This window comes from Anoplopoma fimbria, chromosome 10 (assembly GCF_027596085.1).
Source record: "Anoplopoma fimbria isolate UVic2021 breed Golden Eagle Sablefish chromosome 10, Afim_UVic_2022, whole genome shotgun sequence".
NCBI classification, from domain to species: domain Eukaryota; kingdom Metazoa; phylum Chordata; class Actinopteri; order Perciformes; family Anoplopomatidae; genus Anoplopoma; species Anoplopoma fimbria.
In genome coordinates this window covers 3,569,656-3,597,647 of record NC_072458.1, presented here as the reverse complement: position 1 = coordinate 3,597,647, position 27,992 = coordinate 3,569,656, and the positions used below count along the sequence as shown (strand labels likewise).

At 41.5% G+C, this 27,992-nt stretch overlaps 1 protein-coding gene across 1 annotated transcript in view; it reads left to right on the top strand.

Annotated features, from left to right (window-relative positions):
- Positions 1–27,992, top strand: part of gabbr2 (gamma-aminobutyric acid (GABA) B receptor, 2) — a 161,307-nt gene that overhangs the window by 112,338 nt on the left and 20,977 nt on the right. Inside the window, exons 9-13 of the mRNA XM_054606465.1 lie at positions 578–658; positions 1,523–1,673; positions 2,061–2,193; positions 3,299–3,406; positions 7,456–7,578. Coding sequence (XP_054462440.1) covers positions 578–658; positions 1,523–1,673; positions 2,061–2,193; positions 3,299–3,406; positions 7,456–7,578 — 596 coding nt within the window. The remainder of the gene's footprint in view (positions 1–577; positions 659–1,522; positions 1,674–2,060; positions 2,194–3,298; positions 3,407–7,455; positions 7,579–27,992) is intronic.

Sequence of the window (27,992 nt, the reverse complement as noted above, 5' to 3'; positions counted from 1 at the left end):
AGCTTTATCTAAAATCTACTAATTGAGAATCTTAAAAGAAAATCTAACTTAGTTCCTTAAAATTCTATGTTAGGGATATTTTGTTATATTACCAATGGATTTAGGACGATCTCACTGGGATTTGAAGCTGGATCATTCTTCTCTGTGTCCAGTTGGTGTTTAAATTAAATGTACTTGTTCACTCAAAGTAGCCTCTGTTACATTTTCACCAAATAAGGATCACTGGGGCAACATTTTATAAACCCTTCAGGCTGCCACCTGAGATATTTGTCCTGACTGACTCGAAAACCAAGAAAGAAAACTCCCAAACTGGTGTAACCATTAAGCCAATAATAATAATAATGTTAGCATTAAGTACAAAGCAGCGCTTTGTCTTACAGAGACGCTAACATGGATGTTGACTATTATTGTTTTTTAAAACTAATTCTTGATGCAGATCAAATTATTTGCTTTAAAACTGTAACACCAGTCCAGACGGTGAAAGAAAAAGGGTGTTTGCGTCTCAGTGTCCAGTTGGTACAGTTTAAGTACAAATATTAATTACAATGTCTTCCTATGTATGTGTGCTTTTTAACAGAGGGCCGGGAGGTGAAGGTGGGAGAATACAACGCAATTGCTGATGTCCTGGACCTCATCAACAACTCCATAAGGTTCCAAGGTATGAAGAGCACTAGATATGGATGTTTGTGAGTGCTTTTGTGTGTGACTTTGCGAGCGTTGTCTCAGGGACATAAAACTCACTGAAGAAGAAAAAGGTGCCCTGATGCATCAGATGTGTTTATATATATGTTAAAAGCCAATCACTTACCTGCCCAGCACTTTCCTCTGTCGTTCACTTGCTCACTTGAACCTAAACTCTCTCCATAACACATACACACAAAGAGACATACTCAGAGACCGCCACCAATCCGTATAGGGACCCGCTACTCTCCTTTACCACTCTAAACTGTCCTCCGTCAGCTAAATAATTTACCCGTCCATTTTTCACTCCTCCCTCGTTGGCCTTTGTTGGCATACTTAATAATTTGTTCAATCCCCCTGGCTATTCCCCCCTTCAGCAACCTCCCACTCTTTCTCCATCTTGTCGGCCTTGCCCCACATAAAGAAACTCTAGGACAGTACCATCTTAGACGCTTGATTCCACATCCCTGACCACAGTAAGTGGAGATGTGTAAGATGATACCAGTGCAATCGATTGGCATTCTGGTGGGAGAAAAATAGAGCAAAAGATAAGAAAGTGAAGAAAGTGCAGTGTCTAACCACAATAACTTGACTGTGGCGCATTGAGATACATCCACTCAACTAGGGGTAACTGAGGACCAGGAAATTGGTTTCAAATCACTGGATGTCTGCTGCAGTGTCACTATTTTGTGGTTGAACGAAAAAAGGTTTGAAGGAGGCAGGTCTGAAATTGTCAAGGTAAAGCGAGAAACCTCACTGGAGAAAGTAAAAAAGTATACAGAGATCCAGTGTTTTCTATTTTTTCACCCTTTAACAAAATCTTTTTTCATTTTCTTCATAGGTGTAGAGCCTCCAAAGGATCGTACCTTTGTGCGTCTGCAGCGACGCCACATCAACGTACCCCTCTACAGCATCCTGTCCACCATCACTATACTGGGCATGCTCATGGCAGGGGCCTTCCTGTTTTTCAATATCAAGAACCGCAACCACAGGTCAGCACTCATCATTGTTGAAGCACAGCTTTGAGAGTAGGAGGATGGAGGGAGGGGTCAGATGAAAGCTTGCTAGTGAAGTTGAAATAGATAAATGGTATGGTGCAGCGGGAAAGCAAATGAGGGGTATGGTGTTAAAGGAGAAAAAAGAAGAAGGGGATGATTGAAAGATGAGAAGAATCACAGGACATTTAATGGTATTGAAGTAAAAGCATGATGAAGCCTGATAATGATGATTAACCTTAAACTGTCTGCAGGTACATTATTATTTCACATTTCACTCTCCTCAATACCTAAATATCATGCTGAAGTATTGCTAATGAATAGGATCTATTATATATTATTCTATTTTAATATATTATAATCTAACCTTCTGTTCTCTTCCAGACTAATCAAGATGTCCAGTCCCTACATGAACAACCTGATCATCCTAGGAGGCATGCTCTCCTACGCCTCTATCTTCCTGTTTGGCCTGGATGGAGGTTTCGTCTCTGACAAAGAGTTTGAGACCCTCTGCACTGTGAGTTCCCTCAACACTTTTCACTAATACATAAAATAATGAATAGAAGTTTGGGTTTACTCCCAATACGCACAATCAAACCTTGCTAATTGGCAAACAAAATAGTTCTGTAGATGAGCTAAAATATCGAGAATACTGCTGAAACAATAATTACATGCACTTTGTGACCGACCATAAGTTAAAACAGATTGAATCTCTCTCTTTGGCTCTCTAACAGGCATTGAGCACATTAAGTGTCTCCCCCCAGGTAGCATTACTGTGTGACTATGTAGATGCTGGATTAATTAAAGAGTTTTGATTACAGTGATAACTGGTTTCCACTGAGATACCACCTTCCTGTCACAGAGACACACACACAAACACATGCACACCAGCGTAGTGTTAGGCAAGGCACGTCTCGAGCTGCCACCACCTGGCTGAAGCTTTGCTGCAGAGCCGAAAACAGAGCGTGTCACTTCAGACCAGCTTCTACAGCAAAGGACCACAGAGGTTGATCCATTCGCCACCAATCAATATGTGCTGGTCTCCTTGAGAATGAATGGTGTAATTGTTTTTTGCTGTCTTCTTTACGCAGTGCTCTGTCCCTGCCTGGCTTTATTGCTCTCTCTAGATATGTTAGTGAATGGCAGGTGAAGAGACAGGTGTAACTGTGTGAAGGGTTTACAGTATTAGTGGTGCAGAAAGCGCTCACACACAGATATGCACATAAAAACAAAAAATGTACACATGCAGCAGTCAAACACATACATTATACAGAAGAACTCTTTTGCTATTTTTAGTCTTTATTCAAATTCTTATACTTTTCAAACACGTCAGCAGTGTCCTTTGTGCCAAAGCACTAAGAGGTGTACGTTTTGTTTCTCATTAAGATGAAAAGCTCTTAGGAGTGTGACAGCTTCCGTGGTCCAGGACGTTCTCCCAGAGCTCCACACTTTGAGAAGAAAAGTAAATCTGACAGCTTCCTATTTTTAGAAGGCGTCAGAATGCTATTTTAAATGAACATCTTGAGAAAAATGCAAATACCTGTCAGATCAGATGTTGTTTAAAGCCTTGATCACCAGTTTAAGACATGACACAATTATGTTTGTCCCTGCTGTTCTGATAGGTTCGGACATGGATCCTCATTGTTGGATACACAACAGCTTTTGGCGCCATGTTTGCCAAGACCTGGAGGGTGCACGCCATCTTCAAGAATGTGAAGATGAAGAAGAAGGTATTGAAAAATATTATATATTATGATATATACATGAGAGGGATTAAAAGTTAATTTAAGGTTGTGCTATTAATAGTAGCAATTAATCATTTGATTGTTCAAATACGACACACATGGCTCAAAGATTAATACTTGTACTTTGTATGCCTCCTTGACAAATGTGCTTTGATTTCTTTACAAATTGTTATGCTTTCACTCAGCGACAGCTGAGAGGCATTATGTTTTTGGGTTGTCTGTCTGTCTGTCCGTCCGTCCATCCGCACGTACCCATTCTCGTTAGCGTGATATTTTAGGAACGCCAAAGGGAATTTCTTTATATATAACGCAAAAGTCCACTTGGACTCAAGGATAAACTAATTATGTTTTGGTGGTCAAAGGTCAAAGATCAAGCTCACTGTTACGTTATGTTTGCTCCATGCTTGTGAAGGCCTTATCTCAGGAACCCCATGAGGGAATTTCCTGAAATTTGGCAAAAATGGCCAACTGGTCTTAAGGATGAAATGATAAGATGTTGGAGGTCAATAATAATCTTTTCTGGTTGAATCTGGTGCTCAACCTTTTTTTTTATCACACCATCTGTTGGATAAGAAAAAAGTTAGTATAACCTCAAACGTCTCCACTAAACATGTAACCTGACAGTCTTATTTAGGAAGCTTAACATGCCCAACACTGTGTGTGGGTGCTTGTATTCACACTCATGCTTTTGAACAAATACTCTGAAAGATTGGCAGCCCCTGGCACCTGTTTTTAGAATCTTCTCTGTGGAAAAAAAGGGATTCAAAAATACAAATGGCTTTTTAAACATCTGACACAATCTGTTTCACTGGCCTAGTTATATAAAGTGGTGCCGAGCTCACTGAGTGTTGTAACTGTGCTTGGCCTTTTTGTATTTATAGATTTTGCTCTCCCCTCTCTTTGTCTCTCTCCCACTCTCTCTCTCTCTCACCCTCTTGCATACTGGAGGAAGTGTGGGTGGCCTGCCATAGAGAGAGCAGGAAGAGAGGGAGGAAAGAGGGATGGATCAAAGAGTCTGAAAGGTTGGAGGGATTGGCAAAAGGGAGGGTGGAGAGACAGACGGAGGAAGGCAATGCAGGGCAGAACAAGGGACAAGACAAACAACCTGGCGCATAATGGCAAAGAAAGTAGGTTGGACACAGTGGAAAGAAAAGAGGAAAGCTGGAAAAAGAGGGCAAAGGATATATGAAGATAAAGAAAATCCAGATTACAGGTTTCAAGACAAGGAGCCATGACTGAGCTCTGCTTTACCTGTTTCAACTGCAATTCTGCGATGGGGTCAGGGTATGATCAACTTTGACTCCGGCCTCATTTAATTTATATCATTGTCTTATTGAGAGTTGAGGAAAACTATATCATTTTGCCTCTCCAAGCTCTCTAGCTTTGCCCTGACCCCTCATTCCCAATTATCTCAGCTCTTCCCCCTCTCCCATCCTTTTCCCCCTGCTAACAGAAACAAAACCAATGTTTCTTCAGAAGCGGCATTTACCGTTTACTGAATATTTCAGCCCTTAACCCTCAAGGTGTTTTCTCTGTTGGTTCATGGCCTGGGTCTGTTTGCAGGACAAACAGACGCATCACACTTCCTCCACACTGATTGAGTGCAGGTGCTTTGGCTTCAGAAGAGTGATAGTTGCTGTTGGTGCCCTGAAATCTCTGTCAGGGGAGGGACAAGCACAAGTGTTAGCCATTTTTTTCTTCAAACAGTGGGGCTGGAACTGCATCCCTCACTCCTTCTCCCGGCCTACCCTCCAACTTTTTTCCTGTACACGGGGAGAGCACAGATTGTAAATCAGGGATGTGTTCGATAAGGGTTCCACTCTGCGGGCTACGGCCGGCACTCCTTCACTTCTTAAAGAGCTCAGTGCCAGAGACACTCTCTGTGTGTGTGTGTGTGTGTGTGTGTGTGTGTGTGTGTGTGTGTGTGTGTGTGTGTGTGTGTGTGTGTGTGTGTGTGTGTGTGTGTGTGTGTGTGTGTGTGTGTGTGTGTGTGTGTGTGTGTGTGTGTGTGTGTTGGGGTGTCAATCAATGTCCTCCTTCTTCAAATACACACAACACAGACACAGACAAACATACACACTTTCAAAACACAACCCTTTACCCCAAGGCCCCTGAAGCAGCAATTTGTCAGTCTGCCTATCTTGGTGAGTACTCCTTTGTGATGTATTGCTGGACGTGCATCCCCACGCACACAACACACACACACACACACACACACACACACACACACACACACACACAAACACACACACACACACACACACACACACACACACACACACACACACACACACACACTAACACAAAAATAGGGCAAAGCTAAACAAGCACACAGTACCCATAAGCTCAGTACACATGGACTGCTTACAAACACACATATGTACACATGTTCAGTTCAGTTGATGTAGTCTGAAAATAACAACATGTCACACCACTTCCTGGATCTTGTTTATAAGTTGTAGTATACTGGGTTTACAGCGCCCAGCGGTTTGGCGACAGCATTTTAACTTAAACAATGTTTCAGTATGGAAGCAGACATAGCTATCCCATGGCCTTATTGGTTTACTTTACACAGTAGATGGAATATTTTTATACAACCAATTCAGTTTAAAAAAATATATATACATGTAGTTGAGCATAAAAATGCATCCTTGCCCTTGAAAAATATACTCATAACTCAAGGAGAACTTAAGTTTTTCAGAGCTTTGAACCACATCGCACAGGCAAGCGGGTGGACTTTGCTTAGATGTTGAGAATAAAAAGACTTATTAATTTCTATTTTCTATTCTCAGTCAATTCAGGATCATGTGCACATTCAACGTTTAAAATGATTCTGTGTATTTCTGAATCAAATCTATTAGTAGACACAAATACACTAGAACCCAACTGATATGTATTGAGTGCCAGTATTACTGGGGAAAGAAAACATAACATAACACTTCAGGTAATTTAGAGTCATTACAAAGTTTGTCTAGCAGACTGAGTTGGCAGAGTCACATATCACAGTTGAGCAGATGGTGGTGCTTTTCTTTTGTAAATTTCCCTAAAATATCAGAAATTTTGCATATCTTTGTCACAGCTATTGAAATATAACTAACTTGTTGGAATGATGGAATGTTAGGTTTGTCAGCCAGATTTGACCAGAATAATTGTATTTAATATACAGGTATTTCTATTGTTCATTGACGTCAAATATTTTTTCATTGGCTTTAAAGCAGTTATTTGTTCAACTCTGCCTCTATCTTCCTCTAAGCTGCCCTGAAGCGTTGCAGTATTTCTACAAGAAATGTCCCTTGTCTTGCCTTGCCTATATTTGTTCAATGCCAACACCATCAAAAGACACCAGATCAAAAAACAACCCCCTCATGCATTTCATCCTGAGCCTACCGGCGGATGGCGACCTGTGTGAGACCACTTTGCTGCATCTGGGCTATGTGATACTCTCCAAACACAGCCCAGCCTGTGTACCCTGACCTTTCCTTTGATCTGCCGTTTCAGACAGTCAAACACTATTATAAATAAAGATCACAAACGGGTCACAGCTTTCATCACTACAAAGTTCATGGTTAAAAAGAGGAGCTTTGGTGGTCAACAGTTGGCTCTAGTTTGGTGGTTCTTTTTCACTTTTTCTCCCAAAAGGTAACAAATCGTGGCTTGCCGGTGGCATTGACGGACTGACTGTCCACCACTGGTTCTCAGTTCTGGGCCAGGAAGTGCAACCTGCTAAATATACCACGTGTCAGTTTTAAATTCTGGAATAGGTCTCGATCTTTTGGACTTACAGTTTGGCTGGTTTCCTATCCTAGTAGGTGGTTAATTGCAGCTAAATGCATTGTAATCAGTCCCTGATTAGATGTTAGAATGAAACCAGCAGGGCTCCAGGTTCTGGGATGGGATGAGAATCACATAATTACAGTGGTCAATAAGAAATGTTGTTTGAAATGGCTCCACAGACACACATATAATTACATAACACTGGCAGGTGTGTGCTATTGGGCTAATACAAGCATCTTATGTTGTTTTCCCCCCTTCAGATCATAAAGGACCAGAAGTTGTTGATCATCGTTGGCGGGATGCTGCTAATCGACTTATGCATCCTCATTTGCTGGCAGATTGTGGATCCGCTTAAGAGGACGGTGGAAGAGTACAGCTTGGAGGTCAGTTTTCATTTCAATGTCTTTTCACATGTCGTCTAAACTTTCGCTTGGTTGTGGTTTTATTTATGTTGATGTAACATGATTTTCCCCAGCTGGGAGAATCCCAGTGACACAGATTCATGCTTAAAATGCCTGTGTATTTGGAGTTGAGGCAAACAAAATGTCCGCCTTGGGCTGTATCGTGAGCATCTTTGTTGTGCTTGTTATTTTTGGGTCAGGATGTGAGCCATCGCTGCCTCCTGCGCTCATCCCGTGGCCGGACATTTGCCAGCTTGGATGTGAGACTTTGGCAAGGCCTGTTGGAAAAGAGACACTTGGCATCCCTTTCTCCTTGTTGGAGAGAGGTGGCGTGGTGTGGAGTAGAAATGAACTCTGCTCTGCTGCGATTGGTTAGACTCAGATTCTCCAAGACTGGTACAGGATTAGTCTAGCTGTGCGCCCAATTGGCTAAAATGAACATACTGTAGCTTTGGCATCAGAGGTTGATGGTGTGTGAAGTGTGTTTTCAGCATGATATATTAGCACATAACTGTCAGTGGTATTAAGGGAATGCAGAATGTGAATCAGGAAGGCACAACTGCATATTTATTTTCTCAGAGGATTTAGTAGCTTTGGTTGAAGTGGCAGATTTCTGCTGCATAAAATATCATACAGTATGTCTTCACTGTTTGGTACAGCTGCCTTTCTGTACAGCTTAACACGTAGACATTGGGTTAAACGCTTGACTCAGGAAGATTTTTAGCTGCATATATTAAAATTGCTTTGAGTCTTGTTTTTTTGTTTTGTTTTTGAGAATATCCCCTCATGCCGATAAACAGATGGATCACTGTGCCAAGGTTTGAGCATAAGAGGCTGCAGGACACATTTGTTCCTCAATCTATCAAATTGTTACACAAAAAATGGACTTGCACTAGGCAGAGGGCAACTAATGCAGTGTAGTGTTAAAATGGGTTGTAGAGCCGGTGCCGTTAGGGATACTGTACAATTAAGGCGGGAACTCTATCTGTTTGTGACACTGATCTGTAACTGCAGCTATGGTTCATTGTATCTGTATTCATCAAGCAATGTGTTGCCACTCTGTGAGAAACAAAAAAGTCTATTGAGGCACAAAAATTCAAGAGAATACGACAATAATGTGTTAACTGATGGCATGTTAAAACCTCTGGTAGGTTTTGCTTCCTTAACTGTTTATCAGATATATCTGTGTCAAAGGTAGCATTATTGAAAAAACTATTTTACATTGCTATTTATTATTCCCTTTATGGGCTAACTCAGTTGAATGGGAGAGATTATGTTTTGTTACTGCTGCTAACAACTGACAAGTAGGAGCAATTATTCCAATGCAGCTGAGATTAAATCATCAATACCATACACTATGAATACTGCAAAGTGAAGATTTCCCTAATGAGTTATCTTTCAAGTCCTCTATACATCTGTATGTAGGCAGCAAGACTGTTAACTGGCTCCCAAGAGACCAAAGTCCTCAGAAATCAATGGAATTGGTTGGATCCCCATTGACCCTTCTACTAAACCGTGGTTCTCAGAAGGTCACTTAAGTGAAAGTGAAAGAGTCTAATGGCGGATTTTTATGGAGACTTCTTTTGATCGTATTGAATGGATTTTCACTTTGTTTGCTTGCTTGTTGCCAAGGTCCTGTGGGGGAAGGAGGGCGGCTGACACTGTCTGGCCCCAAGTTTTGACTTTTTTGTGTGTTCAATTAAATGAAAACCCTGTGAAGTGATAAATACAATTATCTAAGAGAACTCTGAGCAGGTCAGCTTTTCTGAGGTTATTTTTCATCTCTCTTAGCCCTTGATGGAAATATTCCTGTGGGAGATCTCTGAGAAAGAAACTAGTGTAGAGATGAATGATATCCAGACTTATTTACATTCTTGTGCTCCATAGAATGACTCTGAAGGTATACTTAGCACATTTGTACAACTCTAGACAAAGCCATATTTCTTTTTGTGATGATAGCCACTTATATATTTAAGCCTGCCTAAAGGTTGTAGCAAAGCCTTGCTTAACATATTCATTGGTGAATGTTGTCAGTGTATGCAGTCGGGTCCTCGCGGAGTATTCTCAGACTCTAAGCCCCCGGCCAGGGGAGAGTTGTGAATATATTAACCACTCAGTGTAGGAGTGTGCATCCCCCCTGGGGTTGTGGATCTGCATGCCTGCGCTGAGGCAGAGACTCCACATGCCTGCCTGGCCTGCCAGATTTCCAGAACCAGCAGCAGTGGACCCTTGAGGCTCTGCTCTGGGGGATGCAGCCTGGAGCTCCTCTGGGCCTCCAGGTTTGTCAGGTGGGACCAGACACCAGATGGCAACCCAAATACCCAGAGAGGGGGTGAGGAGGGGAGAGGGGCAAGAGAAAATGAAAACACATCATGGATGAACCCAATGTTTATGGTAAGAAACAATATGGGGCATTATAAAGAAAAAAGCGTATAAACATATTGCACTATTAGGCTGCTCCAGCAGGGCCAACAAATTGGTCAAACTTGACTTATTGGATTATATTTCATTTTTTCTCCTCTCCCTGTAGCAACTTGCCACAAACAACATATGGCCTTGTGTTTTTTAGCACTGTGCTATTTTGGGTCTGAACGCTCACTTGGAATGGGGATGATTGGTTGAGGAATGGGACCTTGGTGGATGGTCTCCATAGAGCTCATGAGCCAGTGGGACTAGCTCTGACTGACTAACAGTAATTGGCACAAGTAAAAGGACCATTAGTTACCCAGTTTCCTGTGAGCTCTCACATCATGCTAGGCCACCCCTCCCCTGTTACTTCCCCCTGTCTGTTGTCTTTCTTTTTTTTCCCATCTGCCTCTGTCTGTCTTTGTCAGGATCTCTCCTCCTCCCTTCTTGCATTTCCCCACCCCACTGTGGAGAATTGTGAATAACATTGACCTTGGGTCCATAACGCTGTAACTACCTGCTGTAGCAAGGGGTATGTGGTATGACAACATGGTGTTATTGAACTGTCACAGTGCTTGCTAGTCCACCACATTTGTTGTTTGAACCATCACACAGGAGGGTTTCCTTATTGACTCAGGACCAACAAGGGTACGTAGACATTGTTTACAGGGGAGATACTGTAGTTGCTTCAGATTCACATACAGTGTGAAGACACTCAGGATTGATCATCTCTACAATTGTGTGTTTGGGAGAGAAACTTTCTGTTGTACACTTAACTGGATACTCGTGCATGCTAACATATATATTTCCTGTTGAGTTCAATCTAAATATTGCAACTGGTTAATCATTTAGATTTTGGGTAAAATGATCTTGCTCATTCTTTAAAGCCAAGATTTACCCAGTGGTAACACGGACAAAGTCAATACTCTGCTTCACTAGGGGTGAGCCCACGGATTCCAGCAAGCTAAGCTTAATGAGCTACCATTAGCAAAACTAGGGCATCCCCCTTTGCATCCTTTATTAGCATTAGCAAGAAGATGAAACTATGAAGAGGCTGACAATAGATCCTTGTGGAATGCTTCATAAAACATGACTGATTTAATACCCTCCCAAATAGGAGTAAAGAAGGGCCAGAGATCATGTGGGGGTTTAAGGCTTTGAGACCATAAAATGAGAAAAAGAGTGACCCCATAGTCTTATTTTAATTACAGTATGCAGATGATACGCCTTCACCAGAAATGACTTTGTGACCTTGACATTGTCCCCAACCTCTTTAAACCAAGCCTGGCCTCTGATCTGCTCTTCAACATGCACTGTACATAAAACGCAACCTTATATGATGAATTCAATAAAAATTGGTGATAAGATTATAAGCAACCCGGCCAAAATGGTAAATGCAACTTCACTTCCTCACAGATTCTTTACACTGGTCTGACTCTAAATCCTAACAGCACAGGGAATATCCTGCATATCAGTGTCTTTTTTTCCCTGAGAGCAGGAATAATTCCGGCTGTACCAGCAACATCCTGGGAATGCTGATAGAGACGTTGGGCTGTAGTGAGCAATTAGATCCATTTAGTGGCTCGTTAATAATTGAGCATTTGTTAATGGCGTAGATGTTTCAGCAGCAGGGCAGACTGCTGGTTGCCATCAGATTAAGCCTCAATGTACTGACACATTTTGCAGTGTCAATGCACACACGTGTATTGAAGCATGTGAGTGTGCTGGATATTCATTTTTGTGTTTATTGCACTGTGTATGTGTATGTATTCATGCGTATGACCTTGTATGTATATTTCAGCCTGTGTACATGTGGAATGTACGTGCCCACTCATGCAAGGAAATGCCTTTGTACGTATGCCTGTGTTTACGGTAACACATTAACGCACTCTTTTGTTGTCCTGGGCATTGTCTTCTGCATAATGAAGGACAAACTGTCGAGAAAGGTTGATTAGCATTCTGGTGGATCCTGCCGCAGACCCCTCCACTCTAGTCTGTCCTCATGTCTTCCCCCCTCCTCTGTCGTTTTTCCCAGCTTGGAAGCTGCTGCAAGCATTGGCAGGCGGGCGGGCTTATATTGCAGTGTGGCATCACCATGGCAACGGCCATGGTTTCTGACATCCATAACGCAGAGAGCTGCACTGTTGATCCATGAGACAAAAATAGCGGGTCAGGGGCACCCACTGCAGGATTTCCGAACAGATGTAGAAAAGATTTTAAACATCTATATAAAAATGCATGCGCTGAGCTGATAGGTTAGTAATGACCGACCGAAGCAGAAAAAGTTTTAAATACACACATATACTCATGCGCGCATTTTTCAATGCAGAAGTTTAGGAGCTCTCACAGAGATTTCCGTTTGCTTCCCTACCTCTGCCGTCAAACACTTGCACGTAGTAAGGCACGTGCATGCGTGCGTGACAGAGAGATGTGAGTGTGAGAGAGGGATAGAAAGAGAGAGAGGGAGGGGCAGGGGGAGTTTTATCCTAGTGCTTTGACAATCACATCCCAACATAATATCGCTCCAGTAGCAAACTCACTACTACCATTTAATGTGCAAATATATCCTGTCCTTATGTGATGATGGTGAAATGACAGAATTATGTTTTTTACTTACACTATTTTCGTAGGATAGGAAAAACACATTCTTATTAAATCAATTCCCGAAAAGAGGGAAAAACACATTGTAGACAGCAGATATGCCGTAGGCAACATGTGAGATGGACAGTTTTTACATCTGTGGTAATTTCTATAAATAATAACTTCAGAGCAAGCTACCTGCTATTGATTGTTCCTTGTGTAATCATGACCTGATTCAACCTTTTAGCAAGTTTGTGTTTGCTTTTTGTATGGATACTGTTATTTGTTCGAAAATCAAACATCTTCTCTTGAATCTTTAATTTATATCCAAAAGCATTGTTGTATTCTTTGAATAGCATTTACTCTGCAAGAGTTTGGTATAAATGAAGCATAATTAATAATCATACTGTGACCTCCCACGTGAATATTTATCTGGTGAACTTCTATTCAGCTAGTTTGAAAACATATGCATGGTAACGCCACAATAAGAGCAGAAACATTAACTTAAAGTAGGGGTATTGGTTATTAATATTTAAGCTTAGATGTTAGACATCTTCCCTTTACCCAATCTTCTTCTTCTCAATTGTAAGGGTGACTTTTTGCAGAGTCCCCTCACAGATCTTCTAACACACTCTCTGCTGCTCCCTTAGGTGAGGTATGGTTTTCTCACATTCAATCCCCTTTTATTTATTGTGTTTTCTTTGCTTACTGTGGTACTGTCTCTCGCTCTTGCCCTCCACTTTTCTCATCTATTCATTTCATTCCTGTTGTCCCTCTCTATGACGTTCCTCTATCAGAATTGTGTTACCAGCCTCTTTTCTATTTGCAGACCCCTTCTTATTCCATACCTTCTGCTCCCGTCTCGTTCTAACCCTCTTCTGCGACTCCTCATTTGGCAAGCTCATACCCCATGGGAAAGCGCTGAAAAAGCTAAGAAAAAACGAAAAAACAAGCTTGTGACAGCAGTACCAGTGGACAAGTCTCTGGCTGACCTGAAACATTCCCCTTTCTATTCCTTCTTCTTTTCACCTCCCTTTCTCTCTTTACCTTATCTTGGCTTTTTTTCCCCTCACAATTTCCTTTTTCTCTCAATTTACCATCTCCTCTTCTATCAATTTTCCAATTCCATGTCACCTCTTCAAAGGAAGGGATAGACACCCAGCCGTGTCTCTAGTTCAAGCCAGGTTTGTGTGTTGGGAGGGTGAATTGGAGAAAAAGGCAAGTGTGTCCAAAGGGAGTAAAACTTTTGCCAGCAAAGTTCCTCTAGCCAGACAGATAACTGTGGCTGACAGTGAGTGTCATCCATTTGTATTGTAAGTAAGTCGAGATCAGCCGGGTAGTATGAATGTACAGATGTTTTTTTAGATCATATCAAAAAAATGTACCTGTTGTCTTTGAATGTTGTTGCAAGTTTACTAAAACATGAACATATCTTAGCATTGCTGCTGTCCATATTGCTATTCATAAAAAAAACAATGGATTCGGTTCATAGTGACATTCTGTAACCTTCGCAGTTAAAAACATGTTTCTTACAAAACTTTTCCAGGTGGGTGTGTTTATGTGCTCAATGGAAATCCTACACAGACCAAAGCATGATTCTTCAATCTCAGATTTTGGTATACCCTGCAAGAATCTGAATGCAGGAAGAATTCATTCAAAATGAAAATGCTTTGTAATGTAATGTAAATTCTATGGGATTTGTAGCGTTTCTGCACAAAAATATGCATACACCCCAGTAAGATTATTTTTAACACAGTTTTGCACCCACATACTCACACACAGACACACACCCACACAAACATGTACACTCACCTGCCCACAGTGTTATTGCTCCCCCTCCTCCTGCACTCTCTCACAGGTCCTCCACTGCAGTCCCAGTCAGCTGTTGATTGTGTGAATGCCATCTGAAGGACATGATGCTCTTGTTTCACCCTGCACTGCAGAAGCAGGCCGAAAGAATAGTCCTGTTTACAACAATTGAATCCAGTTGGCTCTCAAAATGATATTCTATGGGAAATAAAACATCAATGTTATTATATGGCAAAAATACTTAAAAATGTAAATCACCCCAGTCTCTTACATTGTATCTTATATTTCGATTTTGCAAGGTCTGAAATTGATTACACATGTATTTGCCATGAACAATCATATACCTAATGACAAAGGCAAAGAGATGATATGACAATAATTGGAAATGATAAAGACATTTTGTAAAATGAAGAACAATGTCATCCATGCGGCACTAAAAGTGCTTGGATGCTGCTAAAAATGAACTTTGAGGCTTCTTTGTTAGCAACGAGTAAAGCTCTGGCTGAGATCAATGCCCTTTCAGTAAACTCGGTCATTAAGGGATAACTACCACCCACCTAGGCTCTTTCTCATCGACCACCTCTGGAGGAAAGAAGGAAGAGAACAAAAGGGAAGGATGCATAGAGATCACACATTCATTGGCTGCACGAGTGTCTGAGAGCTTGTCTTGTCTGTAAGGTATTGTTACTGTGTGTTGCCTTATTAGATTGCATCAAGTTCTAGTGTTGTGGTGAATGAAAGAGATATGGCTTTACTGTAGGCAGCTGAATGGTAACAAACCTCTCCTAATCTAGACACCTCCATCAGAGGAGCCTTAGTTGTAAAATCATCTTGCTGATATGACACCTCATAACCACCTCATTATCACAACTTCAAATTATCCGACTCGTTGGCAAACACATTCTTCATAGCTATTGCTCGACATATTGTGCACAGTTCTACTTTACCTTTGTGGTGGTCACAGAGCAGCATGGTGCCTCTGACGTTGGCCTGTTATTTTGAAGTCCTCCAAGGTAGTCTAAAGTAAGTGTGTCACAGGTTTTACCTTGGGGGATACCCGCTTCTGTTTATAGTTTTGCCCCTGTCCCTGCCAGCACAAGGAGTCACGACTTCACTCCACCTGAAAGTACTGAAACCTCAACCTACATAAAGAATGCTGCATTGCGAATCGATGGAAATAGAAGCTGAATATGTTTTATGTATACTTTGTTGCTAAAAGCTTCTTGAACATTATGAATTATGTTACACAAGTCCCAAACCAAAGGAGAAAAGAAGTTAGAGGAGGAAGAATAATCTTTTTAAATAATACACAAATTAAAAACCAAACCATTATTTCAAGAGTTTCGTCACAGAAACAGCCAATACGGCAAATGTTAATTTTAAATGCAGTAGCATCATACATTTTTGCATGGAAAGCTCCAACTAAATAACATCCGGGTAAAACAGAATTCAACGCCAGGTGGGGAGAGAATGAGGAGACCTCCAAAAGTCTAAAATAATTTCCTTAGCAGCAGTTAAACTAGCAAACATCATCTTTTTTTAATTTATAAGAACACTGACATAATCTAAGGCACAGTCACAGCCAAAAGATGAAACAGTTCAAGAGGTACCTGGGTCCAGAACTGTGGAATCGTCCGGTTTTCCCACATTATGTAAAAGTAAGTACTTTTGAAAACCGCATGAAAAAGGAGTCATTCAGCATACACATCAGATGCAACATGCCGGTGGTCAGGATTGTGAGATGCATATTTACGCTAGACGAAATATCAATCAAAGTTGGGATCACTGTCAGGGCAGTCCTGCCTCTAATGGTTCGATATTTAAAGTTTGATTTAGTTGCAGTTATCTTGCAGACAGTGATTTCACCTCTGCAATGGTGCAACAACCTAGTGATAAAAAGTTTGAGAGCACGTTTGTTTTTGTAGATCTATGCCTCCATCTGTTATGGGAGGGAAAGATGAGGGGAACCTGGATATTTATCCAAGTCAACACAGGTTTCAGTCTACACAGGATTTACACAGGATTTCATCATTTTTTTGTCGAGAATATTGCTTCTGTATGTTTTGCTCTGGCGATGCACTGGTATTTGTCTTTTGAGGGACAACAGTACTGTACGGCGTGTAAGCTGACAGCGTTATCAGTGAATCATGCAGGAAAGCACTTCAAGGACTGCTTCAAAGTCGCAGTATTTGTTGACACTCTAGCTTGTAAATTGGACATCTGGTTGTGCATGGCTGAGCCTGTTCAAGTCAATCAGTTGAAAATGGAATTGTGTGGCAATGCTTACCTCCTTTCACTTTATCTCCATCTGTATGTGCTGTGTGACTTATCCCTCCCTCCCTTCTCCTTTATCCTCTGTGTATGTATTTCTTTCTCTCTTCCTCTCTTACACTCTAAATTACCCCTGACCTCCACCAGCACCCACACCTCTCTTTTGCTCTCCTCTCATTTTTTTCTTTTTTTGGCCCAGCACTTTTTTTCCTGCTCCTTTCCGACTGCTCCCCCGAACTGCAGTTGCTAGGCAACAGCTGATTGAGCATGAGGGGTATGCAATTGACCAATTAGAAGTCTTCCAAATGAAAAGTGGTGTCAAGAGTTCCAGCAGTTACAGATAGGGCTTTATCTAGTGTATGGCGTAAGTGGACACTGGATATTGTACTGTATATGTATGCACATAGTACATGACACACAAGAGAATGTGTGCTGTTTCTGTTTGTTCATTCAGTTCACTTTTAATTGCAGGAAAAGCAGTCAGTATAATATCCCGCTGTGAGCTTACTCAAACACACACATACACTTTTCCATGCTTACCACCTTCATACTATTTATATAAATATAATTCAATCTAGGTTTCTGTTTCCCTCTTTCCTTTGCCTCCTGCCTCCTCTCACGTTTCTTCCTTCCATTCATTCGACCTCTTACTCTCTTTCCGTCTTCCTCCTTCTCTCTGTCTCTCTTTCATACCAGAGACACCCTCCATCAGTGACCAGACACATCCATCAATGTTCCTCCTCCTCTGCTCATCCACAGCCCCGAGGATTCCATTAAAGCTCAGCTACAGACACACACACACACACACACACACACACACACACACACACACACACACACACACACACACACACACACACACACACACACACACACACGCTCACACACACAGTGTAGGGAAAGGCAGCTCTCTCTCATCTGGCCACAGGCAGAGAGACATGATTAGTTTGAGACTGGAGATAGTGATGCAGCTCTTGATGATGGCGATGAATCTGTGTGTTGTGGTGATGATAATGATGCTGCCGATGATGATGATGGTGGTGGTCCCAGAGGCAGTGAGGTGATGATGAGGTACACTTAAACACAAATGTTTCTCACAATTGTTTACCCCTCTCCATCCATCTGACCATAATTAACCTTGTTATCATTCAGAATGCTGTTTGTCTGGATAAGAAAGTTTGAGTCAGCGTCCCTTGACATCAAACCTTAGGCCAACCAAATACCCAATAAACTTATCCCTACCAGGTACATTTCCCCGAGCAACCTTGTAGCTCGTTGGGGATTTATTTTATAATTATAATTTAACCTTCTTTTAAACATAATGTAATACAGTACTTCTTTAATTTGCATATATATAATACTGGAACACAGCTAATATTTGACAAAAAAAAACCTTAGTTCAATGGGCTACAATAGAGCCCTGATTCAAAGAAAGAGAAAGAAAGACAGGCAGAAAGATCACGTTTCATTCAACCTTGTTGCTAAGGCTATACAAGAACATTACACTTCCTTTTTTTCAAATCAATTATTCTACCCCATTCAAATTTGCACCTTTTAAAAATGTGTGTATTTCATGAGGGATGGAAAAACACCTTTGTTATTAGGAAATATTTAGTGTATGTTACAAAACTAAAACAAATGAGATCTCACTGCAATGTGATACAAAACCGGTGTCCTTGATGCTCGAGTAGGCAACCAATATCCACAAAAAGGGGAATGAAAAATCAGATTTGTTAAAATACTTGTTAATTTAGTTATTTTATTATAGTAGCTACATAATTAAAATATGTTTTTTTTAACCATATAGCCACTCATTTTAAATTATGGCACCTTAACAAAGCAATGTGCTTGATCTTTTGTGGACAAAATCAGAAAGACCACCTACCCCAGTCCTTATTGCTGCTAATCCTTGCTCTTTGTGCTGACACCATGAAACAGGTTAGAAAGACAAACCAATAGTCGTCACCAGCGCTGTGCCAAGAATACTATGTGACCTTTGCTGGCTTGCCACGCAACACTTGGCCAAGCTGAAAGTACGGCTGCCAGGGATTGAACCAGGTGGAAGGTTGTTTTTTTCCTTTTCAACATCTAGGAGCCTTAATCAATGTGGTACCTTGACTGACTTTAGTGCTGACCGATTTGGCACAAATGTGGGTCTTTCACTAAAGGAACAACTTTGTCCATTTGATAGGTAAAAGTTACAAAGCTAGGGTATATTATTAGTTTGCCTTTTATGGATATTTCTATACAGATGAGTTTTTTCTCTACCTCTTTTTTACAGAATGTGCTTGTTGCTCAATCAGCACATTACATCCAACAACAATAACATTACAACAACATGAGTAGCTCAGTGATATCACACCCAACTGTTTCAGTTTGATGTAGCTAATGATTATTTTCAACACACCACGAGTGAGCTCAGTGTTGGCTTGCATATAATATAAATTAACTAGAATATGCTGTAAATGCCAAACCACAGTGACAAATTCATTAATAAATTAGCAGCTATGTGATGAGAACTCTGTTTTCACAAGATCTACTTGCGGTTATTTTTTCACCTTCATGCCTAATTACTTTTCATGTGAATCCACAAGCTGTTGCATGCACTAACGCTGCATCGTCACTGTACAGCCTCTGCAGAGCTGCCTTCACCTCTGAGATGGTTTGGTGCCTCAATGACATTGTGTTAGGGGATGGGTCAATTAGACAAAGGTTAATCACCGATACCACACGGTTTCACACATGCACACAGACATATATACACACACTAAACTCACATACACCGCTCGGTGGAGTCAGGTATAGGAGACCACCAAGGTCGCCCAGTGATGAGGAGATGAGAGCACTTCGCCACTGCTCGAACAAAGTACCGGCGCTGTCTCAGCACTATGAGCCCAGGAATACAAATACATTCAGCTAAGTGGAAGAGTTCTTTTACACAAGACCTTGAGCCTTCGGCACACTGCAGACTTTAAACTTACATTATAGAGGGCTGAAGATAGATGGACAGGGACAGGGTGATGGAGGACTTACAGAGACTCGAGGTAGATGGAGAAACAAGAGGAGAGCAGAGAAACGCACGAAGAAAGGTGAAGAAAAGGAGGGGAAAAGAAGCTTGTGAGAGCGAGAGAAAGAGAAAGAGAGAGGGGGGAGCCAAGAAAAGGTTGAGCTGCCAGCATACCAGCTCTAACTACTGAAAAAGAGACGTTAGGGGAGATGAAGTTGAATGTATTTGAGGAGAGACAGAGTGAGAAAGAGGGAGAGAGAGGGGAATAAGGGGTGTCATGGCTACTTATCATCACACTGCCGAGGCTGACATTGATTAGCACTTGCCATCGGCGGGGAGCCTGTGAGCGAGTCCACGGGAAGGTCAGATAATTAAACCCAACGCCGCTGCAACAAGCTGGCACTACGCCAGTCTCATTCCCGCCTCAAACTCATTGGAGTCGGATGAAACAAACAGTTGTTGTGTGATTACTGGTATTTGTGTTAATGCTTTGTTGAAATGTGTGGGTGTAGGTGTGTATATGTGTGTGCATGGAACACATGCAGAATAGGAAATATCCCAGAAAAAATACTTCACTTGAGAAGTATTACTTGGTTGACTTTACTGATAATGTAGGCATTGCAAATATTGAATTAAATGATTGATAGCAGCAAGACAAGAAAAAACACATGCTGTGTGCACAGTTTATATAAGCAGCTGTTTATTTTAATTTAAAGAGTCACTAGAGGTGGCAATACTCTCACTTTTTGGGTTTTTTAGACCATTGCAAAATGCCCGGCTCCTGTAATCCAGTCCCCCAGAGAGATATTTTTCTTTGCAGGTTTACAATTTCACTCCGTCAGTTGTCATTGGATATATGTAGTAAATAATCTTCCATTCTCTCATCTGACTGTGATGGGATGTTGTGACAGATATGTTCTGACCCATCAGAGTGATGCATTGGGTGTTTGTGTGCGTATGAATTTCACCTCTGGTCAAACCCTCTGTTCTTCTTCTTCCAACCTGTGATTTTGTGTCATGTCATTTCCAAAGTCCAGTCTTCAAAGAGCCCAGAGGAGGGGTTTTTTGGGCATTGTGAGTGGAGTACGATGAGATTGGATTCGACGACTTGTGAAATTTCTGCTTACTTTGATCTTAGCATACATCTTTTTTAGAGCCAAGCCCACACACTTTTCGCTGTCAGCTTGGCAGTTAAAGCATCAATATTGGTTTAGACATTATTAATAATGCTCTTTAAATAAAAAAAGATGGGATAGAAAATAGTTTCATAACGTGGTAATCTGATGTGTGGCATTCTGAATGGTTACTGTGTTCAACCATCCACACCTTCATTTTAGGGAAAGCCAGTCAAATTTTATGGTCATAGTCAAAGATATTTCTCAGCTGATAACTGCCATCTGCCGTTTTCTAACGGCAGGTTAGAAAACCACTCAACATTATTGTATTGCAACTAATAGTTATCATTTTCTTATGTACCAATAAATGTCCCGCATTTGCGATCCTCTTTAGACTCCACTGAGCATAACGAGCTGTCCTTGGGCCTAGTTTCAGCGCTCTCATTTCCCCTTCCTCTCTGTCCCTTGGTGTGACTTCTGCACAAACCTCCGGAAACACAAAGAGCAGAGGAAGATTATGAATGTCTAGGATCAATACTCCCAGAAAGCCTACCACAGGAGGGGAGAGTTGTAAACCATATGGCGCTATTTGAACTATACCCTATCCACTTATCTTCGCTGTTACCTTTTTCAAGGCTACCTGGCCTATTTCGTTTTTTCCAATCACCTCCCTGATTTAATATAGCAGTGGCATAAGGGAGGTGTTAGTGTCCTCATTGAGGTCAAGAACATTCAGCATCTTGCAACATTAGCATGAAAGTTGTTGCCAAGGCTACACATTAAAGATCAAGTGATCTTTGTTAGCATGATCAAACGAGCCATCCCTGCGTCATTTAACATTGCATAACACTATAAATTGAGCCTGAATGCCTTTGGCTTTTTTACTGCATGTTTGTCACAATGGAATAGAACAGTAGCATGTTGACGACAGGTTAACTATGCAGGCCCAGAACTAGAAATGCCGGCTGTAAAGTACAGTCATTAATGATGAATTACCTGTCATGTGTGAACCGCTTGTTTATTTCTGTGTTAAATTGTCTGATTGCTTCTCTGTGGCGCATTGCACATTATCAGCTGCAGCGAGGCAGGCGCTCTCTGCATGAGATTTGAATGGTGAGATGTGTCACTGTGAGAGAGCCAAAAAGCAGCGACGCAGAAGAGGTGTTAGGAGCCAAGAGGAAGAGCGAAAGAGCAAGGAGAGGTGATGGCAGAGAGACGAAAAGAAAGAGAAAATAGCTGGGAGATGATTAGATAGCAGTGAAGAGCTCCGTGCATGCTGGAAGCACAATCTGCTGATTGCCAGTTGGTTTGCTATGTGTGTGTATGTGTGTGCACATATGCTTATCACCCGCCTATGTAAAATAATTACTTATGTGCATTATATGTACAGAAGAGGTGCTGTTATCTCTCGGGCATGCCTTCCCCCCTCATACTCACATCCACACCCACCAAACGTCACTGAAACGCCATCTGTCCGGTAATTAACCTGATTGACACACTGTGCAACATCCACTGCCTTACTGCCCTTCAACCAAATCTCTGCATTTCCACCTTCATTAAGTATGAAATAGCTCATATATATACATATATGTGTGTGTGTGTGTGTGTGTGTGTGTGTGTGTGTGTGTGTGTGTGTGTGTGTGTGTGTGTGTGTGTGTGTGTGTGTGTGTTTGTGTATGTGTTGTTTGTGCATTTATCCACCTGTCTTTCCTTGTGCTGGCCTGCACTTGTGTCTCTGTGATCCTAATGGTTGGTTTTGTTCTCATGCGTGACACGCTATATTCATTGCTGTGATGTAATCTGATGCAGAGACCCAAATACAGTGCTGCTAACTACAGCATCTTGTGTGTACTGCAATTGTAGCATACAGATAGTTTTGTGTGACTGAGTTTAAAGGAGATGTGAAACAGCAATATTTGGTAATATCTTACACCAGCACACACAAACTCACACACAGACACACACACAGACACACACACACACACACACACACACACACACACACACACACACACACACACACACACACACACACACACACACACACACACACACACACACATATATGTATATATATGAGCTATTTCATACTTAATGAAGGTGGAAATGCAGACTCCTCTTGCCCTGCACTTTAGACATTCTTGGGAGGGATATATGATGTTTACAATGTGAGTGTGCTTGTCCACGTGCTTGTGTATGCATGAAGAACTGCCCTGCAGTTTCAAAATAGCCATAACAGCAGTGCAGCATTTCTCGTATGGAGAGTAGGGTATCTGCAGTGAGGTGTCAGGTTGCAAGCACCTGTGAAAAAGCTGCATTTCCTCTGTTACCTTATCTCTATCTGTATCATTGCATGTACACAGTATGTCTACTTTTTATACATCTCTGTTAAAAGAGATAATACCCCAACTAACAGTACATACACTAATTATATACAGGTAATATGTAAGGACTTTCTTTATTTGCTCTGCAGGCTAATTGAAGGCAATACACAGGCACAATCTTTCCTCTTGCCTGATTGTTCACGTTCATCTATTTCTAATCTTGATTTGCAGAATGTTTGTAAATATGCATACAGAAGATTTTCAATATATGAATACATATACTCTGCATTCCTTCACAGACACACTGCTATCGATTTGTGCTCAGCTTAAATGTGCTGCCATGTCCTCAGAATGAGATTCACGTAGCCTCAAGAGCCTGATTGGATTGTGGGATCGATAAGGTGGCAGAGAAATGGAGAGACGAGAGATGAGAGAGAGCAAGAGGGAGAGAGGTGTATTCGCTGTTCTTCATTACACCTATAAAAAGAAAGAAATGAGAAGTGGCAGCGAGGGAGTAGTAGCATTTTGTTGCAGCACAGTCCCAACTAACCCTTAAGTAGTTTGCGTTATGCCTATAGCAGCATGTATAATGCAGTAAAGAAATAAAATAAAATGTGTAAAACCTTACACATTGCTAATGCATTCCATCTGGGTATCAATAAGGTACGCGTAGTAGGTGACAATGGCATAGAAATGCTGCAATTCACAAACAGAGGGCAAAGAAGGGCTGGTGATTTTATCTGCAATGTGAACTTATCTCCCATATGTATACATTTATTAGAGACAGAAGAGCTGCAACTAAAGTGGGACAACGCCAGAGGAGCTGAGGTGAGCATCACAGAGAGGGACAGACAACGCATCAGAGGGCTCATCTGTCTCAGATAGCTGGGTATAATTAACAAGGCTTTGGTTTTTAATTAATCAGGCTCAATCAGAGTAGAAATTCTATTCTTACAGTACATTTTGGACTAAAATTAATTCAAGAACACGCTCTCAAACAGCAAAGCACACAGACTGTGCACTCCCGCCTTTTTTCATTCCCTTTGTTTTTTTGCTTCCTTTCCTGTTGTTATTTCTTCTCAGTGCGCTGGTCCATATGTTTGTTTGTTTCTTTTACTCTTTATTCTATAAGCTCCTTCTTTCATTCATTTTCATTCAGATAAACTCCAATATAATCTAAATCAGGCACCATACTGCAAGTGAAAAGAGACCAAAATATTGTGTCCTGTTTTACCAACATTATTCTGTACACAACCTTGCCTGCTAGGGAATGCGCCAACCCTGCAGTGCCCTCCAATGGTTGCTCTGTGCCCGGGGAGGACATGATGCAGCACCTGGTGATGATCCCGATGGCCAAACTCTACCAGCTGAGTCCCGAAAACAACCACCATCTGACCATCTGACGATAATAATAATCTCTCTGTCACACTGCCAGCTCCATGTGGCCAGGACAGCAGAGAGAAGCTATTACTCTGCTATGCTTGGGTTTACTCTCTCTCTCTCTCTAATCGTCTATCTCCTGTTCGATCGGTTGATGCCATATACTGTAGGGAGAGATCACTCCGTCTTTGGCTGTTTGGGTGTTTTCATTTGTTTGTCTTTGTGCCGGTATTTTTTCTTTCTTCATTGAAACACAGTAACTGCAGTTTTTTTAAAGAGTTCAGCTTACTCATTCAGTTTACTCATCACAAGGAGTCCTACTCTGTAAAACAGGTTGGAGAAGGCGTCAAAAATCTTTGCAATAGAACTGGTGGGAACATTTGACAAAATATAATTGATAATAATTTAAATGAAAAATTCATGCAGGAAAAAGAACAAGGCGCAGCATTAATAAATAATCGTTTTCAAGACAAGTAGTGTGTGCACTACCAGACGGTTGGCCTCACCACCACCTCGATTTATCGATCATACTCTACCTTTTTATCCCTGAATTTTGCATGAAGCTCTCAATGTGATGTATCGAGATGGCATATAACACAAATCAGAGAGATAATGACATGCATGAGTGTAAGCACCGGAGAGATCTCCACACAGTGATTAGTTTATGTGTTCAAAACAGAATGAGAGGCCTGTGAAAATTGCCTCTGAAATGAAAGTTTATGTTTTTTGTGCATAAGATATTGAGATTGTTTGCTGATTCGATGCATTGAAAACATCTTTGACAGCCACTGATGACTCAGTGGATGGATATGTGGACACCCTGTACCAGACTGCCCATTTTTTCTGTTACTCTGAGCAGTGTCCAGCCCATTAGTGTGAGAAGCATATGTTCTTACTAAAATGGGAACACAATGAGGCACTGTTTGTCTCTTGCTTTGAACTTCTTAATAGACACTTTCTTGGCATTGTTTTACCCTTTTAACTGAACATGAGGGAAGGCCGCCATCCATGAAAGAGATCCAATGCGCTTGTATGGGCTGTAGCACTGATATATTGGATTGCTGAGGCAATGGGCTAAAATTAGAGAGGTCACCACTGACGTGTGTGTGTGTTATACTTGACAAAGTAAAAGGGAGCTCCATTCACCAATCTCTACATTGAAAATGAAAGATTTTTCATAATTCCATTTTAAGCGCACTTCAGCAGAAGATATGTGTGTGACCTCATCTACCTTGAATCTGCTTTTCTGCAATATATCAGCATCTTTGCTGATACAATATATAAGATACCATTATACATTCTTACTCTTCAGGTGAGCAGGGACATCGTGGTATTTTTATTTTATTTTTTTTAAGTCTAGGTTCATTAACTATTTGCGTGCGTATCAACAGACCAAGAACATTCAACTCAGTAATGCAGTAGTCTATCAGCTGAAAATATCTGACTTGTGTTTCCCGTGTGGGACCATACCTTACCCCTATGACTCAGGTGGCATCCTCCTCCTGGGAGGCAGGCTAATGCAGGCCATGGACAGCTGAAGTAATTGACTGTTAAGCTGTTATGGATCTCCTGCCTGCTGCTGATGTAGCAGAGGGCTGATCAGTCTGTACTGTACACACGCTGTTGTCTAAACAGCCTCTCTCCTATATATTATATTGTCCTGTATATGAAATAAATGAAGACTTTGTGCTGTTTGTACTGTTAGAGACAGTACAGGGATGAAATTAGGATGGTGTCTGTGTTGCTGCTCCTCCTTGGGCACCAGTAGCCAACCATAAGGTGTTGTGTTTGTCAGAGCCAAGCTTTAGCTAGGTGGAGAGATGCCCCTGGGAGTGTCTGACTCATCCATGTTTGTTTGATGTGTGTGTGTGTGTGTGTGTGTGTGTGTGTGTGTGTGTGTGTGTGTGTGTGTGTGTGTGTGTGTGTGTGTGTGTGTGTGTGTGTGTGTGTGTGTGTCTGTGTGTCTTCCATGGAGAGAGTGCGAGGTGTTGGCAAGGCTGTCATATTAAGCCAATGGCGTTGAACTCGTTGTGTCAGCTCCTGCAGGCTGCCATTGATGCTCCTATCATATAACTCTCTCCTTCCTGCCCTCAGTGTGGCACACTGGCCACGTTCTTGTCACTACTTGCCCATTACACGTGCGTGCAGGCATTTGGGAGTACATTTGCAATTGCGCCTTTGCAGCTGTGCCTGAATGTGCATGTTTGTATGTGTGCCTACGTTTGTGTTTTTATGAGTGTGAGTGTGCTTCCTTCCTGCTCTCACAGCGCATCACTCGAGCTCCTGCAGAGCACTGCTGCATTTCTGCATCATTAGGTCTCTCCCTAAGGTCGAGCGAAAGGCCGGACCCAGCAGGCAATGGATTGGGACCAGAGAATAGAAAGAATGGAGGGAGGATGGCAAGGGATCTTGTGAAACATGTGGCTAACTGAGAGGAAAAATAAGAGAAATTGAGAATAGAAAGCTTTAGCGGGTGCTCAAAAGAATGGAGTCACTGAAGGAGCATGAGTGGGGAAAAGAATGAGAAGAAATTGTTCTTCAGAAAAAGTGAGGGAAACAGTAGTGCCAGGCCTGGAGGATGTTCTAAAACCAGCGAGGTGGAATAATTTATCTGGTTTAATGTCCTTCCACCTGCTGAGACACCTTTATTGATGCAAGTGATCACATAAGGCTGGTCACATCATTCGAGTCAAGATAATATAACTTATTCCAGAAAATAAATCTACAGTCATTGGACATTTTTGCAGCATGGTGTTGTTCTCCAAATACCTGAGTCTTGTAGCTGAGGCCAGCTGACGGTCCGTGGAGGAGAGGGAATCTATTATGCTGTCTGCTCCTATAAGCTTCCATACACTATCACACGCATCGCAGAAAACATCCATCTTAACTAGTCACTGAAGTGGGTCTTGTCAAAACTTGACTCTAAGGAAGACAAAGAGGGCGACCAGACATGGGTCATGGTTTTAAAGATTAATTTTAATATAAACTAATGTTGAAAGGGACTACATCTATGGTGCAAAAATATGGGCAGAGAGTGCTGTCTCAGGTCTCACTTTTACAATAAGTGGAATAGAAGATATTTCACATGTTCTGACATGGTCTTGACAGTAATTGTGTAATTTACATAATGTAAATATACAGTGCTGTCACGAGGTTTCACAATTTCTTACCCCCCATCCATGTTTTCACATGTAAAAAGTAGGATTTGAGTTTGAATATGTAATTAATAATAATAAATAAATAAAACATGATTTAGTATTGACCATTTGCAGGAAGAATTTAAAGAGCAGGATAGTAGAAATACATTGAAATTAAGAAAAGAGAGAGAAAGGCTGTGGGGTAAGGGGGGTACATGATGAGATGGATGACGATGTTTTAAAGTGAAAGTAGAGAAATAGGGAGGATAGAGTCATATAACCCAGAAGAAAAGTTTATGAGCTCTCTAGAAGGCACAGTTCCATTCAAAGACACACAAATCCATACTGTATGCATAGAGTGAGATGC